A 19556-nucleotide genomic window follows, 5' to 3' on the forward strand; every position below is an offset into this window, starting at 1 on the left:
TTATATCACATGCGTATATATGTTGAGCCCGTAATGGATTAAAAGGTCATATATTTTCTCACGTTACCACCAATACAACAATAATTGTCTATGTAAATTGTTTTATTTTGGACAAATTCTATAAGGTTAATAAATTCTATACAAGACTAAAACATAAAACTGAATCAAATAATTCTACAACTTAGCATTTTAAAATAGTTTGATTATGCACCCCCACCCACGCGAAGTTAATTATGACGCAACTTAAAACCGACTGGAGGGTGTTTTAAATGTCAAATATGATAACTCGCAGGAAATATCCATGTGAAATATTCTTGTTTGCGGAAGGAATTGCGTTTTTTTCTTCCAAAAAAAAGTCACTTTCTATTGGGTATATCCTTACAACGAAGCCTAAACTCTGATACTGTTACAACAACAGGAAAGTGAACGTATGTATGTGTTGTGACCTGACCCCCCCCCCCCCACCCCTCTACAGAAAGTCTATAATGTATTCATAATGATAGTTAGAAAGGGTGGCGCACTCCATTGTTTTACAACGACAAGTTATATACAAGCTATATTCACAAGCCATATTTACTCAACGTTAAAGGCATATTCCGATGGCAGATCTGCAATGTAACACATAAAAGTTAATAAAAAAAATTACTCCATGCTGTAAATTGGTAACTCCATCTTAATATGTTATCCTAACGCACTTCTTCCAAACTCAATAATGAAGTGAATTAAGTACCTATACCGGTTATATGGTCTGGGATGTCATCTGTCGCCATGGCAGGAACGTTTTTTTTTTCTCAAAAACTATATATATTTTAGGCCCTCTGATAACATCCCTGTTGAATTGTTCTTGGAATGACACATTTAGAACGTTTTTTCTCTGTGCATAAATTGTTTAGATTTTCAGCCTATTTGTCATATGATGACATCTTTGACTCAGCTGTTGCTAGATAAATTCACAGTATATCACCAAAATCATCACCGGAATATCTCTTTCAAGGATACCCAAACGTTAACAACATCTCTAGCTTATTTGACCGTTTTTGTGGGAGGTGGGGGTTGGGGGTTGAGGAGGGAGGAGGGGGGGGGGGAAACACCTCCAAGTAGTTAAGAAAACTGTTGCTCCCTTTTAGGAGATATCCTAGTGAATTATTTTCTGCAACGGAGATGATTTTTAAAAACGCTGCAAAGTCCATCAAAAGTTTTGAAGATCACGATGACATTGGTTTTAATCTCCACACATGTGGATAACATTTTGCCTTGAAAATATATGGCAAAATATAAGAAAGGGTGTAAGATCCTAGCGTCACTATGACATCACAGATTTACCGAATGACGGGTCGGATAAAACTAATAAATGTAATAAATTCAAAAATGCATAAAGATGAAGTCCATGAGGCTCAATGACCTCATAATTTAGACTTGATCAAGTCATAACACTAGAGCGTGAACGAACATTAAATCTATGATATCCTCTATATAGAATAGGATTTTTCCTTAATTGTTTTGAGTATGACATTCATCATTGCAGTGATAACTATATCATGGACCAATGGTGCTGATAATAGTTTGGGGGTCTATCTAACCTCTAATCACCCTCTTTGGAAAAGTATGCACTTACGTACTATTCCACGCACTACTGTATAGAGTCATGTCATAAACTGACGAGACGTTTTATCGAGAATGATAGTGCATACATCTCGAAGAAAAAAGTCATTTCAGTGAGTTCATTCAGGAATCTTTCTCGATGATGGGTTACCCTATCAAGTGGATGTTAAACTACCCTAACTATGACAATATATATATATGAGAAGTGGAGTTTCCTAATTTTTATTTTTTATTTTTTATTTCACTTCCCTTTTTAGTAAGTGGAATGGTCCAGAGTTCACACCAAGTTTAACCAAGGGTATGCTGCATTCAGTGACACTACCACGGTCGCTATCATCATGAGTGAAGAATCGACTATCGAAGAGATGCCGCTGTTGCAAAGATCTCCTGCACATGCGCAAATGATAATTGATTTCATCGTCAAACCCGCCTGCTGGTACGCTGCCATCTGATCACCGAAACCGGGAATACCGTCGGCCATAGCATCCTCATCGTGACAACCAATAGGAAAGTCAGTCCCGCACCCGGTAATAACCACGTCGAATTCCAGCATATTAACTTAAAGAAAAAGGAGAACAAACGTCGGTATATATGGTCCCTTTAAAATTGGGTCAACGAGGCTACGATCAGTCTTGATTCCGTATGATATTTTATGGTAAGAGCAGCCTGGGAGATCCAAGGGTGACAAAAGTTGAACTGGTAGTGCATGAACAGTATCAACAGCCTGTTTCTCCCATATCAAGATAATAAACTGTTTATACTACTAGTATGAGTGCTTTGAAGTATGATATGAGAGTGACAGTATGGAGTGGTATTAGCATGCCCCGTGTTAGGAGACCGTTTGCAAACAAAAAAATCTTCATTATTACTTTATTATCCCGATGTATATTTAAAAATAATTGTTAACAATCGTTTTAACCTTTTGGTTTTTGACGTAATTCTATGCTCCTATTGATTCTATCAAATCAAATACGATTTTATTAAATTAAATCATATCAGATCAGATCATTTCAGATCAGATCATTTCAGATCAGATCATTTCAGATCAGATCATTTCAGATCAGATCATTTCAGATCAGATCATTTCAGATCATTTCAGATCAGATCAGATCAGATCAGATCAGATCAGATCAGATCAGATCATTTCAGATCAGATCAGATCAGATCAGATCAGATCATTTCAGATCAGATCAGATCAGATCAGATCAGATCAGATCATATATATATATATATATATATATATATATATATATATATATATATATATATATATATATATATATATATATATATATATATATATATATATATATATATATATATATATATATATATATATATATATATATATATATATATATACTTACGGCTGAAGGTCGAATTGTTTGTCGTGCACACGTTTTCTTCATCCGAGCAGGTCGTCACTCGAGGAAGCATGTTATTGCTATCCCAGCCTTGGCATACGACCTCGGAAGCATTGGCGAATGGACGACAAGTTTGGATATACGATTCTTCACATCTCAGAGCATTCGCTGGCGACGAGAAGGTAGAGAGCGGAAGAAACAAATAATTAATTTTAATTTTTTTTTTGGTGAAAGTGAGAGTAGAACATACTGAGTGTATCCTATGGTTCGAACGCCACGAAACAATTGTTCATTCCAAGAAAATGGTGTTACAAGTTGCAACCTTTACAAAGACTAGACAAAATTATCCTGCTAGATAATCATATATTATCACACTATTTTTACCTGGAGTATACCCTTTCAAGTGGGTATGGGGTAATTGAGGGGTTCGTTTTACGTTGTAAACCCAACCGGCTGCTTCGAAAAATACTGAAACACTTACATGGGTAGACCACGGCTAGCAAGAAGACGAAAACTTTCAATAGCATGTTGGCCATTTTTGTTTTGGTATTCTGATGGTACATAAACAGAATAAATTAAATCTATAGAAATTTATTCCAAACACATGACAAATACATCTTAAAAGCTATATGAGATATTTACAAGACTTGCACACGTTGCTTAGTAGGGGTGATGATGGGTGGAGTGGGGTGGGTGAGGTTGTTGAGGAGTTCTCTCGCATCAATGTTCTCCTCATATTCATGAACAACCCTCTTTGAATGAAAGAAAAAAAAAGTTATTTATTGGGGATGAGAAATGATGGCATAAGTACAAAATGATATAGCTATATACGTTCACAGTAATTCGTGAACTACGTTCAATTCTTTGCGCATGCGCAGTCGAAGTTACATGATTAAGTGGAAAATAACAACCAACTCGTATTTAGAACTTTCCTTCAGTGATATACGAGGCTTTGCGATCTGCAGAAAAGAGTGCTGAGAGTATCATAAAGTATAGCCTATTGAATTGATATTCATAAAAGTTTCGAAACATTTTTTTTGTCGTTAACTTGACTACTCGCGTATCATTTCATTAAAAACTTATTGACTCACAGGGGCGTCGATCATAGGGGGGGGGGGGCAGAGAAGAATTGTACCTATCCCAAGTGAGAGAATCACCAAGTCTTGAAAAGAATTGTATTGTTCAGGAGTATTTTTAAGGTTAGGTTTCGTGGATTTGAACAATGAAAACACAGCTGGGTCCTCAGTCTGAATGTAAAATACACCTGTGTGTGTGTGTCGGGTGGGGTGGGGTGGTTGGCTGAAGAACATTCCAGTGAGCCTGGTGTCCCTTCCCCTTTGAGAAAATTTTAGATGCAATATGCTCCTATCATTTCCATTATTTTAACTACAATTGTGTATAGGCTACACGACTTTGTCATGTATGCTTGTGATTGATAAAAGAAGTCATTGAATGAAAGTTTGGTCGAGAGGAGGCACATAAAATCTCCATGCTCCCTTGCGCTACAGCCCTTTATATATTTCGATCGATAACAAACATTTACAAATAACTAATAGTGTCGTGTAAAGCCTACGTATCATATCCCATTATTTACCATTTGACCAAACTGGACATGTGTTTTTTTATTTTTTTTATTATTTAAGTTCCATACTAGGCACGGGACTATACTACTAAAACTGCTAGGCCTACTTACTGTCTCAAAGTTAACTTAGTTGTTCGAAAAATTATCTTACTGTGCTTATAGTATTGTCAATGTGGAACACCTTCTCTGAAGTAGTTCACACCTTGCAGGCAGCCTACCCAGTATATTAAAGGGTGTGAAGACTCGCGCAAAAAGAAACGTCTAATGCCGGTAATCTGACCTAGTTTCGAATGAGGTGTAACAGAAGTGTAGGACACCACCATTGATCCCAGAAAATACGCACACAGCTTGCTACCATCGGTAATTAGACACTAGTGTACAGTCAGTACATACAGCTGCGGTCAATACCCACAGCACAGTGTACAAACGATACAGCGGTGGACATCTCAGGTCCAGCTAAAGATAACAAGGTATCACGATTCATTACTGTCCGCATTTTGTAGCGACACGAACAAAACGTCACTTGCAAGCAACAGAAAGTTAACTTTTTAAAGATGGCGGCACGCTGTTTGGGGCGAGTCTTCAATGCTTTTTTTTTATGAGAATTTTTTTTAACAACTTTTTTTTCAGTTTCTGATTCGTCTCTGAAAGTTTTCTGCGGGTGGCAACAATTTGTCCACTTACCCCCCCCCCCCCCCCGACGCTGGGCTACGTCACTGAAATGGCTGTAGACAATGGAAACGGAATGCGCACACATATCTTAACGCATTACAGTAGCCTGAAGGGTATGTGAAGTGATATTGAACACAAAATGTGAAAACAAATTCCCTTACATTCTCTTTGCATTGTCCTCTTAACTTCCTTATTATCATATAGTATTACATATATATATTTCCTTATTTTTTATTTTTTCCGAGGGGCCTGTGACGATAGCCCAACTGACCTTTTACTCTTTTTTTTTTCTATATTTCTATATCAAATGGTGCAATATGTTTTCTGATTACAATAACTGTACGATGTTACGTTGTTGTTGTTGACTGGGAGTACAAAGGGTTGTGTGAACCGGCAGCTTTTACAGATATTCCTTGTTCTTGTGACAGGGGGGGGGGGGGCTCCAATGTTTCTGGGATGTACTTCGAAGCCCGGTTTGGATCCAGTGAGAGAAGTTGTCATAGTTTTCTTATTCTTTTTTGCTTCATTTTTTGTTTATCACACTCTTCCGTCCATGGGTGTAATACCACGCTAATTTGATTATTTTCAATGAGGTTTGACACCTCCCCGGCTCCACCCACCCCCCCCCCCCCCCATCTTTATTCAAAGCGCCTCAGAAGTTGTACATAGAAATGAGAATTAAAAAAAAACACGAAAATTTCAGATTAATATCAATTCCATGCAAAGAAAGTACTTGAAGAAAGGGTTTAATGATGCCAATTCTGCAGTAGAATGTCAGCCTAGAGTAAGGCGAGACTGGCTGTGATTTGGGCTCCGGACTCAAACGGTTTCACCCCCCCCCCCCCCAAGCCCCTCCCCATTTGGAACAAAACTTGTACGGAAGCATACTGATTATCGGATTTGATTATAAGGCTAGTTGCTCTCACATTGCTCTGGGCCCTTAGGCATTACCCGGTGTAAGAGCCTATGTTAATTTTATGATTCATTGATATTTCTTTGTAGTAATTACACATTTTAATAGCTGGATTTTACGTTAATATTTGCCACAATACTTATGGACTCAAAAGATAAAAACTTATAGCTTCAACGATGAAGTAAGGCCAAAACAAGAGAAGAAAAAATAACGAGATTGCCAAAAACATATGCATGTAAAACATTACATAGAATCTATATGGGACACAACTTTTTCTAGTGTGTTGGATTTAGCGGCTAAACAAACCAAAAATCTAATCACGTTATATAAGCTAAGTTAAAGATAAATGATTAGAACAAAATTAATATTTGAAATGTGTCTCTTGCATGTGTCAGAGAGGTGTACATGATTTCGAAGGTGTGGTAGGTGTGGTAGGTGCGAGAGGGGGAATTCCAAACTTATACGCACTATATACTGGTTTACCATCATGAACATTGTGGGCTGCAAATAGGCGGATCGCATCTTTACCATTATGTTGGCTGTGGCTGATGTGGGGTCGTGAATGCGACTCGCATGTATATATGTAGGTGGAGGGGTCGGAGAGGACGGGAGGGGGAGGGGGAGGTGTTGAAAAGCCTCAGCAGGATTAAAGGGTAATTTCTCAAACATTAAACGTGGCAAATGGTATATATATATATATATATATATATATATATATATATATATATATATATATATATATACATATATATAGGAATAACGGAAAAACTGTTAAACAACTATGCTGCATTTAGAGAAAGGCTGGATCTCGAGTGAGATACAATAATTGAATTAGGTAAGTGATTGGAAGTAAAACAGCCAATGTTTGGTTTTTGCAGAGCTTTCGAGCAAAACTAGCTCTTCTTCAGTGCATGATCACCGAAAGTGACAAGGAGTAGCAGGAATTGAAACTATTTTATAGAGAATATGTCGGCATGGTTGTAAAGGCAAAGCGACTTACTGATTTCTGCTGAATTGAGCAGAAGTTTTAGAAATTCGGATTATTTTAATCCGCGTCGGATTATATTAATCCGATTCCGTCGTGATTGTAAAGGAATTGTTTTGGTTTATCTGGGATGGCAAATCGTTTCTGATGTTTAAACCGAATGGTGCCGTGGTCTTTAGGTTTAGTTCCCAGAAATTTTCTTTCGCTTTCCTAGATTTATCTGTCCAAGAATCGTTCTGGTCAATTGCAATAACACGCAAATTCTCAATTGAATGATTTTGGAGATTGAAGTGATTTGCAACAGGTTGGTAGATCTTTTTTGTTTTGATCGCCGATCTATGTTGTGTCATTCTCATTCTAAGAGTGTTTTTTGACTCTCCAATGTATTGTAAGTTACAAATATTGCAGTAGATGAGGTAAATGACATTTTTGGATAGGCAGTTAATTTTGTGCCGAATTTGGAATGTGCGTTTGGTTTGGTTGCTCTGAAAGGCCCCGGTCGAATCGACAAGTAAGCACGTTTTGCAATTTTGTGTACAGAAAACAGAAACTACAGGATAAATCTAGGAAAGCGATATATATATATATATATATATATATATATATATATATATATATATATATATATATTGTTATGAATTGGGAATAAAGAACAGTGAAAAAACATCCAGCCTCCACCGGGATTCGAACCTCGGCCTCCCTTTTTATAAGAAGTGAGCATTCTGACCGAGTAGGCCATGGACGCTGACTGTACGTCCAGAGGTTCGAGACCAATAAGGAAGGTCGTCATTCCACTGCAGGCGTTTGTCACCTGCAACGTATTATGCTATTTCTATTTTGGTGACTATTTGGCCTTACTACATAAATGAGTCATGATGCTAACCAACTCAAATTCATTTTTGAATCCTTAGGCCGTATCTCGAAAGAGTTACTCTGAACAGACTCTGTTAAGTCTGTCAAATATCTTAAACAGTAGATTTGCCCTCCCCATACCCCTCATCCCTACTTTTTTTCTTTTATATAGGCCTATATACATTTGATGTAAATCGTTATATGTTCATTATGTAAATTATAAGATTTGATCTATCAAAATATAACTTTAAACTTTAAAAAAATGAAACAAATATGTGTAGGCCTACTAATTGCCTACTATTGAAAGTTCAACCGTTACACCTCAGCTCCTCCGGGCCGACAGTCCCTAACTCCACCATGAAAATGGAACCCCCATCCCACCCCTAATAAACTTGTATACGGCAATTGCGACACAGTTGCCCTTGTTTTGCTAAGCTCAGTGTCTTAGTACCATGATTTCAAGTTTTGATATGGCAACTTTCAGTTTTCGGAGTCGATACTTAAGTTTTAAATAAAAAATATAACTTGAAAAGACAAAAGAAGGCAAAGGTATATATATATGGGTGTTTAATAATCGAATACTATTCCTCCTAACAAAAATCATTCTCTTTCCCCTTTTTCAGAGAATAGAAGACGAAACTTACATTACAGGCTTCTGTTATTGTTCTCCTCGACTGGTCGGGTGTTCTCTGGTCAAAAGTCTGTATAGTTTGTCTTAATATCATGTACGTGATACTAATATCATATACTTGTATTGTCCTGCGCGGATTAATACTTTAAATGCACATGTGTTGACTAAAGTAGATCCTTATAGTCTGTTTACTGCTCAATCTTCCCCAAAGTTGTCATTTCCATGCACATGGTATATGTACATCAGTGTACATCTGCCCATCAGTGAAATGAAAAAAAAAAAAACCCTGATTGGGTCAGTTACAGAGGTACAGGGATCCTCCGCACAGACAACTGTGCCCCACATATACTGACTCGCTATAGCCCGATTTAACACCCTACCCCACCCTAACACCCTCCTCCACCCTAACATCCTAAATACCCTCCTCTAACTCCCTCCCCAACCCTAAATACCCTATACATACCCTACCCCAACACATGACCCCACCCTATTCCCACCCTCCCACCCTCCTACCATTACAACTTACATCATCCTAACATTCTACTCTGCCCCCAATGTAAACTAACCTATACCCATCCCCTACCCCACCCAACCCCACCCCCTCTCCCATCCTACCCCCCCCCAACCTACATTATGTGTCACGAATATGTGTACAGAAACTTCACAAGTTACAAGACACATTATTATATTGTGTCCTCCTTTTCTTATACCTTACATTATTGATCGAAAATCCGTTATATATTTTCAGATGGCAGAAATTATGACGTCGCACTCTGTCTTATCCTTGTTTGTATATGATACTATGTTCAACATTCGGCATTTTTTACTTAACAATTTGTTCTTCACTATGACTTTTATGGGCCATCGTACTTTATCGTGCGGTAATGCAGATGTTCAACAAGTATTCTGGCGCAAGATTCAAGTGAGATCTATAGAGCCTTAAAATATGTCAGACTCGGGTCAGATTAGATTCCCACATTATTCTGCTTATAAATCTATATTTTCTAAGAGATGGAAATATGAGGATGTTGTTTCCCTTTCGATCAGGTTTTCATTAGTGATCGGGGTTACAGGGGCGTATCCAGGATTTTCCAATAGGGGGGGTGGGCGTCAGGCATGAATGATCGCCGTCATGGGGGATGGGTCTAAGGGGAGGGGTGGACAATTTTTGCTTTCGAAGAAGGGCTGAAATGCAAAATGGTGCCATATGTGATCCATTTTTCGACCTTAATAATAAGCAACATTTCCAGTAAAAATGGACACAAAATGCACAATTTGGTATGGCTGGCATGTCACTTAGTGTTTATAGTGATAATACAAACACAATTACCATCTATGTTTCTAAAACTATTATGCCGCCGAACTTCGCCAGAACCTTTTCTTGGCAAACAAAAAATAAAGCATACGGGAGGGGGGGTTGAGCGATCACCGACATCTCACATAAAGGTCGTCATCAATTTTTTTTTTTGCTAAACTTTTTTTTTTGGTGACGGCCAATAGGGGGGCGCGCGCCTGTTGCGCCCCCCCCCCCCCCTGGATACGCCCCTGGGGTTATATGAAGTGGTAGGCCTATAATGCCTTGTTAGAAGTAAGTTTGTACGGTTTTACTCCTAGGCTGGGCGTTTTATTGCGGTAGTAACACGTGCAAAGATCCATAAATGAGCGTAAAACACACTTAAAGATCGCACGTTTACGAGCGTTTTGACTGATTTGCTTTCTTTTTGCTCCTGACTATTTCTCCTGGAGCTTCGTTGACTTCATTTTTCCAACCCCCCCCCCCCCCCCCCGATGAGCGTCACGAAATATGAAAATGAAAGAACTTTTCGACGTACATCCCGCTGCCTTAATAAGTCCGGTGAATGAATCTGGTGATAAATCTGAAGCCTGCAGGGATGCATCCTGGGATGCATCCTGTGATGAATCCTGTGATGAATCCTGGGATGAATCCTGGGAATGAATCCTGTGATCAATCCTGGGATAGGTTCAGGTTGGTCATATATGTTCTAGTATATCATATATACGACTTGCTAGATTGCTAGATATAGTAACCTGAACAAGTAAACTGGTTCATAGGAGAAAACTAATTTAAAGTTCTTCATTATAAAGCATTTCCTTTAGAGACATGCCTTTACCTAGAGGCATATGCGACTGTGCAGGCCAATCCACGGTGCAATCGTCTGAAAGAAAAAAATGCACACACACACACACGCACACATACACAAAAGAGGAACAACGTCAAAAACAATTGAAACTTATCAAAGCATATTTTACTTTCAATTAAAGTAACCTGTTTGTTACATGTTTTAAAATAACTAGGCCTATATGCTCGTAGCGAAAACTTTCGATCACAGTAATTTTTGTCAAGGCCAATGCTGAATGGTGATAATGAAACTTGTCTTTATCGTGCCGACAGCAACCTTTTCTTTGTTTGATTATAGTTATAGGAGAAGCAAACAATAGATTAAAGTAGGTGCATAATTATGATAAGGCGATATACATGATAAAACATGTTACAGCAAACACCATCATCATATCTTGTTTATTCCCGCGCTGTTTTTGAGATATGCATGCTATTTGTTTGCTTCAACAGGGGTTGCCATTTGCCAAAGTGTTGACTTGGAGTAATTAGTCTGTTATGATGTCATAAGAACCGTACCAACTTTTCTATGTTGCTCTTTATAATATGCCTCAATTAATTTTCTGTCATGCTTTCAGTCAAAATTGTGAAGTTGCTTGAAATTCTTTCGTAATTATTTGTTTCTAAAACTTGTAAATTTTGAGAAGTGGTGAGCCAACCCATATATCTTCATTTCTATAAATATAAAAAAAGATAGGTCGCAATTTGGCCCTATTGTGGATTGTTTCTGACATTATAGCAAGGGTTCCCTAACCGGGGTGCACGAATCCCCAGGGGGTGCGTGAATCCATCCCAGGGGGTTCGTGAGACGTTTCTGAAAGTCAAAACTAGAGTACTTTTTGTTGAACTAAAATATGATATAACATAAACTTAGTAACGTACAAAAGTCGTACCTATCGACCAACTCTTTTCGCGTTCCATACGTATATGTTGCCATAGTAGTACCGTACCGTACATGTGATAAATAACTGAATTCTGAAACAGACACAGACACAGGCCGCATGATTTTGGTGAAGTTGGTGTACGCATGATCATGAACTTGATCTTTTACGAAGCACTGTTATGCTAACTATATTATAATAATCACTCAGATCGTGTCTCGAAAAATCGTGGGTTCGTGGACAACTCGGACATCCACAGTGGGTTCGTGGGCGGATAAAGTTAGGAAGTTAAAGTTACCCTGCATTATAGACTTGCTTCAAGTCCTAATTTTTCTGGTAATATTAAAAGGTAGTCAGTATAGGCCCCAAATTATAGCACGCTCTAATTGTTAGAAGTTTTCAAAAGAACTTTCATGGAGGTCTTCACTTTCCACATTGTTCTAAGACATTTTTAAAGCACACACAAGGTGACTGAATGTCCCATGCAGTGAGGAAAGTGTCCTCGAAGGTTGTAACGGTGACCATATTTGAATATCTAACATATTTCGGGTCAATACAGGATACTTTAATTCACAATTAATACCTCGATAACGAAAGAACATTTTCCTTTGCTGTTTTCAGGATCTTATTTATTGTTGAAATCTTCATTGTTGGCAGAGAACTTCAATTATAATCCCTTAAATCCATTCACTTATTTTTTTCCCAGCCAATTTAAACGTTTTATTGGCATAGGCCTAGGATTGTATGCGTTACTAAAATTGTGACATTGTTTTTTTGACCGATATTGTCACGCTATATTGTACCTTGTATTTATTATTCAAAGGAAAATATCTGTTTTGTATATATACAAAACAGATATAGACGATTGAAAGCAATTGTCAATTGATAATAAACTTAAAGAAAAACACATTAACTTGAAGAGAAGTATATATATATCCTTCTCTTCAAGTTAATATGTTTCCCTTTCATTTTAGATACCGTAGTATATACTATATAGTATATCAAATATACAGTATCAACGTTGGATAGGAGTACGTATAATGAAAGAAAGGCTACAAATGGCTGAGTCAATATACTGACTATAGTAATGCAGAAATTAGCTGATGTAAATTTTAAATTATGTAGAGTATGCATAGCTCTGCAGCAGGCCTGATATAATTCAGCGTACACACATGTATAATGTAGGAGGCATAGCCTATAAGCATTTCCATAGGCATATATACTCATGAAGAATAGTTCGACGGATGTGTTGCAGTCTCAACAAACGGTTCAATTGTCTGCAGTAAATTAATTTACCTTCAGCAGCTCAGTGGTTACAGCGAGAGTCATAGCTGCATGGACCGTGATTGTGTTTTACCACCTCCCCCCCCCCACCCCCGCCGGCCCTAATTTTCTAAAATAACGAAATTGACATCCCAAACTAATACATTTCACAACCCCTTTCTGATATGTTGAAATCGCAAGTGTACGAGAGGGAATAAATATTTAAAATGCTGCAGTAAACCCCCGAAAACTCCTACCAGTGTACTCTGCCATACCTTGGCTTCTCTGTGTCATATGTCGTCAATGATAATATATTTCGACTCCCCCTCCTGCAATTACGTCCCCACCACCCTCCCCCAACTTATGTGCTACACATGTACACATAGGCGTACGGGACCATTTCGGTTTGGGGGGGGGCAGAAACTTTTGTGCCCGAAATTTCCCGTGACACTATCTAAGCGGAGCGCCACCATCGGTTGGCGCGTAGCGTACAAGAATTTTTTTGGGCAAAATATGCCTTTCAGATTACCGGAAATGGCACTTCTGAGGCCTTGCAAGTTGCATCTAAACATTCTTTATTTTATAATCTCACGTTTAGAAATTTACACTTCCCCAAAAATTTGGTAAATTAGAAGAAGAAAAAATGGTAACATCACTTTGACGGGGAAAACTAGGACAGTATATTTTTTAAGCTCCTATTTAGTTATTATTTATTATTTTAACACAGTACTCAGCTACCCCCAGAAAAAACATACATTGTTCAACGACACGTAGGCGGGAAAATGTCGCTGTGTCGGGTGAGACTGCAATTTGTCTCCAAAAAAAAAGTATAAAATATAACAAACCAATATGATAAACCTGTACTTTTAGGCATGTAGGCACTCCCCCCCCCCCCCTCCACCATCCAAGAAAAAGAAAATGTTTCTTATATACACTCATGTCTGGGATGTCCAGGTATACAGTTGACTAGTTAGAAAAAAAATGTTTACTGCGGTTTTTTCACTTCAGAGACTGCTAATCTCCATGCATGCTTGTCACCATGATTGTGAGCGGCGTTCCCTGTTAATAATTTTGGGCCACAGTGCAAAAAAGCGTGGTAGCCCAGATGAGCTGCGCTTACGGTGGTGTTACACGGAAATATTCGGGCATCATGATGCTAAATAAAGAAAATCATTAGGCCTATGTTAATATTAATGTCACAAAACAAATAACACAGAACGCTCTCCAAGGAATTTTCGGGCAAAAATATGAAAAAGATTCGGGCAAGCTACTACATATTTATATATATATTTTTTTCTCTTCTTAGGCTGCCCGAATTTTTCAGGACTTTTGCCCGAATTTCTTGTCCACTGGAAATTTGGGGGGGCAGTCTGCCCCCTGCCCCCCCCCCCCCGCCTCGTACGCCTATGCATGTACACACCATATACGTCACTGAGTCAATAGCGGTAGTGTACGGTACATTACTCTTGAATAACTACTGCTATAAAACCTGGAAAGTGCTTCCGAATGATATAGAAACTGCTAAATCTTATGTAACGTTTAAGCGCCAACTAAAAGCCCACCTAATTGAAAACTACGCTGACTGAGTATTGATTATCTCATGTTTATTTTCTCTACTCTTAATTGTTACCTTCTTTCCTTGTTATTTGTTATTTTTTGGTCGCTAGCTCGATAAACTACTATTGTTTTTTTCCAGTGTCCTGTTTATACTATACCACTTTGTTCTATTGTTCTTATGTATAGACGAAATAAATGAAATGAAAATGGAAAAAAATGAAAGTGTACCATATCCTCCTTGTTGACATCTTAATTGTATGATATGGCACACGGTTAACCCCTTATGTAGCTGAATAGATATATTGGGAATTCCCCGTTGCTCAATCTCGTCAAAAAAAAAAATCGTGGGTTCGCGGACAACTCTGACATCCACAGTGGGTTCGTGGGCGGATAAAGTTAGGAAGTTAAAGTTACCCTGCATTATAGACTTGCTTCAAGTCCTAATTTTTCTGGTAATATTAAAAGGTAGTCAGTAGGCCCCAAATTATAGCACGCTCTAATTGTTAGAAGTTTTCAAAAGAACTTTCATGGAGGTCTTCACTTTCCACATTGTTCTAAGACATTTTTAAAGCACACACAAGGTGACTGAATGTCCCATGCAGTGAGGAAAGTGTCCTCGAAGGTTGTAACGGTGACCATATTTGAATATCTAACATATTTCGGGTCAATACAGGATACTTTAATTCACAATTAATACCTCGATAACGAAAGAACATTTTCCTTTGCTGTTTTCAGGATCTTATTTATCGTTGAAATCTTCATTGTTGGCAGAGAACTTCAATTATAATCCCTTAAATCCATTCACTTATTTTTTTTTCCCAGCCAATTTAAACGTTTTATTGGCATAGGCCTAGGATTGTATGCGTTACTAAAATTGTGACATTGTTTTTTTGACCGATATTGTCACGCTATATTGTACCTTGTATTTATTATTCAAAGGAAAATATCTGTTTTGTATATATACAAAACAGATATAGACGATTGAAAGCAATTGTCAATTGATAATAAACTGAAAGAAAAACACATTAACTTGAAGAGAAGTATATATATATCCTTCTCTTCAAGTTAATATGTTTCCCTTTCATTTTAGATACCGTAGTATATACTATATAGTATATCAAATATACAGTATAAACGTTGGATAGGAGTACGTATAATGAAAGAAAGGCTACGAATGGCTGAGTCAATACTGACTATAGTAATGCAGAAATTAGCTGATGTAAATTTTAAATTATGTAGAGTATGCATAGCTCTGCAGCAGGCCTGATATAATTCAGCGTACACACATGTATAATGTAGGAGGCATATCCTATAAGCATTTCCATAGGCATATATACTCATGAAGAATAGTTCGACGGATGTGTTGCAGTCTCAACAAACGGTTCAATTGTCTGCAGTAAATTAATTTACCTTCAGCTGGTTACAGCGAGAGTCATAGCTGCATGGACCGTGATTGTGTTTTACCACCTCCCCCCCCCCCACCCCCGCCGGCCCTAATTTTCTAAAATAACGAAATTGACATCCCAAACTAAAACATTTCACAACCCCTTTCTGATATGTTTGAAATCGCAAGTGTACGAGAGGGAATAAATACTTAAAATGCTGCAGTAAATCCCCGGGGACTCCTACCAGTGTACTCTGCCATACCTTGGCTTCACTGTATCATATGTCGTCAATGATAATATATTTCGACTCCCCCTCCTGCAATTACGTCCCCATCACCCTCCCCCAACTTATGTGCTACACATGTACACACCATATACGCCAATAGCGGTAGTGTACGGTACATTACTCTTGAATAACTACTGCTATAAAACCTGGAAACAGTGGCGTCACCAGACTTTTCAGTCTGGGGGGGGGGCACAGGGGGCACCAGCATTTGATGGGGGCACTTAGGTGGATACGGATCGCCGTCCTGGGGGAGGGGTCTAAGGGGAGTGGGTGCCCCCTCCAGGCCCGGCGGAACGGGAAAATTATTTGGGGGGGGGGGGGGGCTAATGTGTTGAGACTATCTAAGCGGATCGCTACCATCGGTTGGCGCGGAGCGTACAAGAAAATTTTGGGTTTTTCAAACCCCCAGATGGCCGGAAACGGCACTTCCCGAGTGTTTGCTGCGAATACCTAGCCCTAAAATATGGGTCTCAAGCCTGCAATTTCTCAGATTGCACGTAAAAGTCTGTAAAAACATTGTAATTTGTATATTCGATGGTGTTTTAAGAGAGTAGCTATTACTCGTAGTGTACTCGCAAAGACGTTTTTGAGTGTAGTAAGGGGATGTTGGAGAATTGGCTGAAAAGTCATTGGCCTAAGACGAAGTTGTGTTGCGCTTACCGGTACTCACACTCACTGCTTCCACTTTTCACGAGGCGTGAAGACGCGGTTGGGGTGACAATGTGGTCTATAGCCAGGGGACGGGCCGAGGGTCCCCCAGCATTTACTAAAATTATTACACCTATTTAGTATACGTGTGCATCGGACAGCCCAGTAAACATTTTGACGTCGGATCGACGTCGAGTTTAGGTCCAGATGGTCGGTTAAACGTTGGTGTCCAACATAAGTGCTAGTTCAGAGGTCGGATTGACGTCCCAAATCAATCCTTTCACTATTAGACGTCCTAACGACGGCGGATGGACGTTTGTTAATATCGTAGTTATATAAAGGTAGTCTTTCCGACGTCGGATGACAGCCCTTTGATATACGTCGCGTTTTAATGGTCCATCCGACGCCGAAATGACCTATTATAATAGACCTATAATAAAAGGTTCGTTGGATCGACGTCGGTTCAACTACGGACAGGACACGTCGCACTGAAAACGTCCCTCCGACGCTCAAACGACCAATCAGAATAGACTAATCATAAATGGTTCGTTGGATCGACGTCCGTTCAACTACGGACAGGCGACGTCGCACTGAAAACGTCCCTCCGACGCTCAAACGACCAGTCAGAATAGCCTTATCATAAACGATATACCCCCACCGCATATCCTCACAAACACAACCACATCCCCGACTACGTATTTATAACACTTCCGTAGACAAATGTGCGTCGGCAGCGCTTTCATCTTCTGCTGAGCGAACGTGAAGGAGGAATGTCAGTTTTCTTTTTATGCGCTGTGCAAGACTATGGAAGCGCAGAAGGGACATTGCATTGAAAAGTTACCGACTTTTCTAAACCACAAACAACGGTAAATTGTCGAGTTAACGAGACGATAACGTGATAAAATTCACAAACTTGGTATTGAATGTTGTTAATTTATTAATTTTCTGTAATTTGCTGAGTCGCACACTGAGTTGCTACTATCTCAAAAATGACAGAAGTCGGAAAATGTTGACGAGATAAAGTATCTCCTTCAAGTTTCTGCAAATTGCATTGGCCGGTTACCAACTTTAAGAAAACTACAAATATATGAAAAATGTTGAGATGGTAACGTGATTCTAGAAATTGCCGTATTGACCGTACAACCGACGGATCTCGTCAACAGATTAATTTTCTGTAATTTGAAGAGTGCCAAACTTTTTCAAAGAAAGTCGGGAAATTAACAAGAAAATTACTCTTCAATGACTTGACGAATTGCACTATACTAATCTCGCAAACATGCGTTATATAATTGCGTTGAATTTTGGTTACTCCATAGTGGAATTCAGTGTTGTTTTTTTAATAATATTTACGAGTTGTAATTGTGCAACACGACACTTTTACGGTGTTCATAAGGGGACATTTCTCACACATTATAGAATAACTCAACTTCTTGACAAAAATCGTAGTTCTGTCGAGATACTGACGCTTTCTTGACATGTCTGTCAAAATGCATATACCATTGGTTTAATTCTAGGTAGACTCTGGGCCACTGTATAGCCATGTAGTGACCCCCCCCCCCACGCAAACACTCATTTATAGGGAGTTTCATCCTCCATTTCCGGTCACAATCTATTTGTTTGTTAATTTGGTGTGGGCGCTAGGGCTGTTGCCACGGCAACTCAATTTTAAATTGGAATTAATGTAAACAACATAAAAACAGTACGACTCTTTCATACCGTTTTATAGTGTTGGAAAGACGTCCAATAAAAGTCGTTTCAATGTATACCGAAGAGTCGGCCAAACGTCGGATCAACGAATATTGGACAGTTTCATCGACGTCTAATCGACGTCGACATTGACTGTTGGAAAGACGTCCAATGAATGTCGTTTGAACGGTACACCGAAGAGTCAGCCAAACGTCGGACCAACGAATATTGGACGTCTGAATCGCCGTCGAATCGACGTTGCGCCACTTTGCAAACGGAAACGTGGGAGACGTCGGTCCGACCATTTCACGCGACCCAAACCCAACGTCGATCCGACGTCAAAATGTTTACTGGGAGATCGACAAGTATGCATTGAAAAATGGGCAGATGCACGTTTCGGAGCCTTGGTAAATATCGGGGGGGGGGGGCTTATCATGCATTTGCCCCCTCAACTTTTTCATTGGGGGGCTGAGCCCCCCCCCCGGTTCCGCTGCCACTGCCCCCTCCCCTTTGGAAAATTTTCGCATACGGAGGATGGGCTAGATGCAAAATGCTGCCTCATTTGATGCTAAATTCGATCTGAAGATATCTCCAGAAATTGCTATTTTTGAGGTAATGATTTTAACAAGGCGCAGAATTTTGCAGAGGATATGAACCACATGCTGTCGATATTATGCCTAACCCTATCAATAGAACCTACATTTGTTGAATTAATGTGTGCATGATCCCCGACTCCTTTCTTGTCCTTCTCGTTTTCTCCCATTATCTATTAAGATGTAACAGGTTCCAGCATCGTTAGTGGCTCCTATCAGGGATCTCACCATGCAATCCAAAGTTTGATCACACATCGAGTATGGCTCAGTTGCAGGTGTGAACATTCGCCATTTGTTCCTACAAGCATCTGACCTCAAATGACCTCTGCACCCCCTACACAATTGACAGGGTTAATATATGGGTCCACAAATATAGTCAAGTATGGTGCCTGCGGACCCTCACATTCTCACATTTCGTCAGCTCCTAACCTGTCAACCTCAGACCAAGGCAACATATTGCAGTACCCTCCCTTCTCACAGTCATGTAGCTCGCGAAGCGGACGTGTATATCCGCTGCTA

The 19556-nt window shown here is 39.2% G+C and overlaps 1 protein-coding gene across 1 annotated transcript; it reads right to left on the minus strand.

Annotated features, from left to right (window-relative positions):
- LOC139969564 (uncharacterized) lies at window positions 1-8714 on the minus strand. The gene is made up of 4 exons (XM_071974655.1): window positions 8615-8714; window positions 3448-3517; window positions 2970-3134; window positions 1-2160 (listed from the first exon to the last, which is right to left on the minus strand). The coding sequence occupies exons 1-4, from the start codon at window positions 8693-8695 to the stop codon at window positions 1880-1882; spliced, it is 597 nt and encodes a 198-aa protein (XP_071830756.1). The 5' UTR covers window positions 8696-8714; the 3' UTR covers window positions 1-1879.
- Between the last annotated feature and the right edge of the window lie 10842 nt (window positions 8715-19556).

This window comes from Apostichopus japonicus, chromosome 7, assembly GCF_037975245.1.
Source record: "Apostichopus japonicus isolate 1M-3 chromosome 7, ASM3797524v1, whole genome shotgun sequence".
Classification (NCBI taxonomy): Eukaryota; Metazoa; Echinodermata; class Holothuroidea; order Aspidochirotida; family Stichopodidae; genus Apostichopus; species Apostichopus japonicus.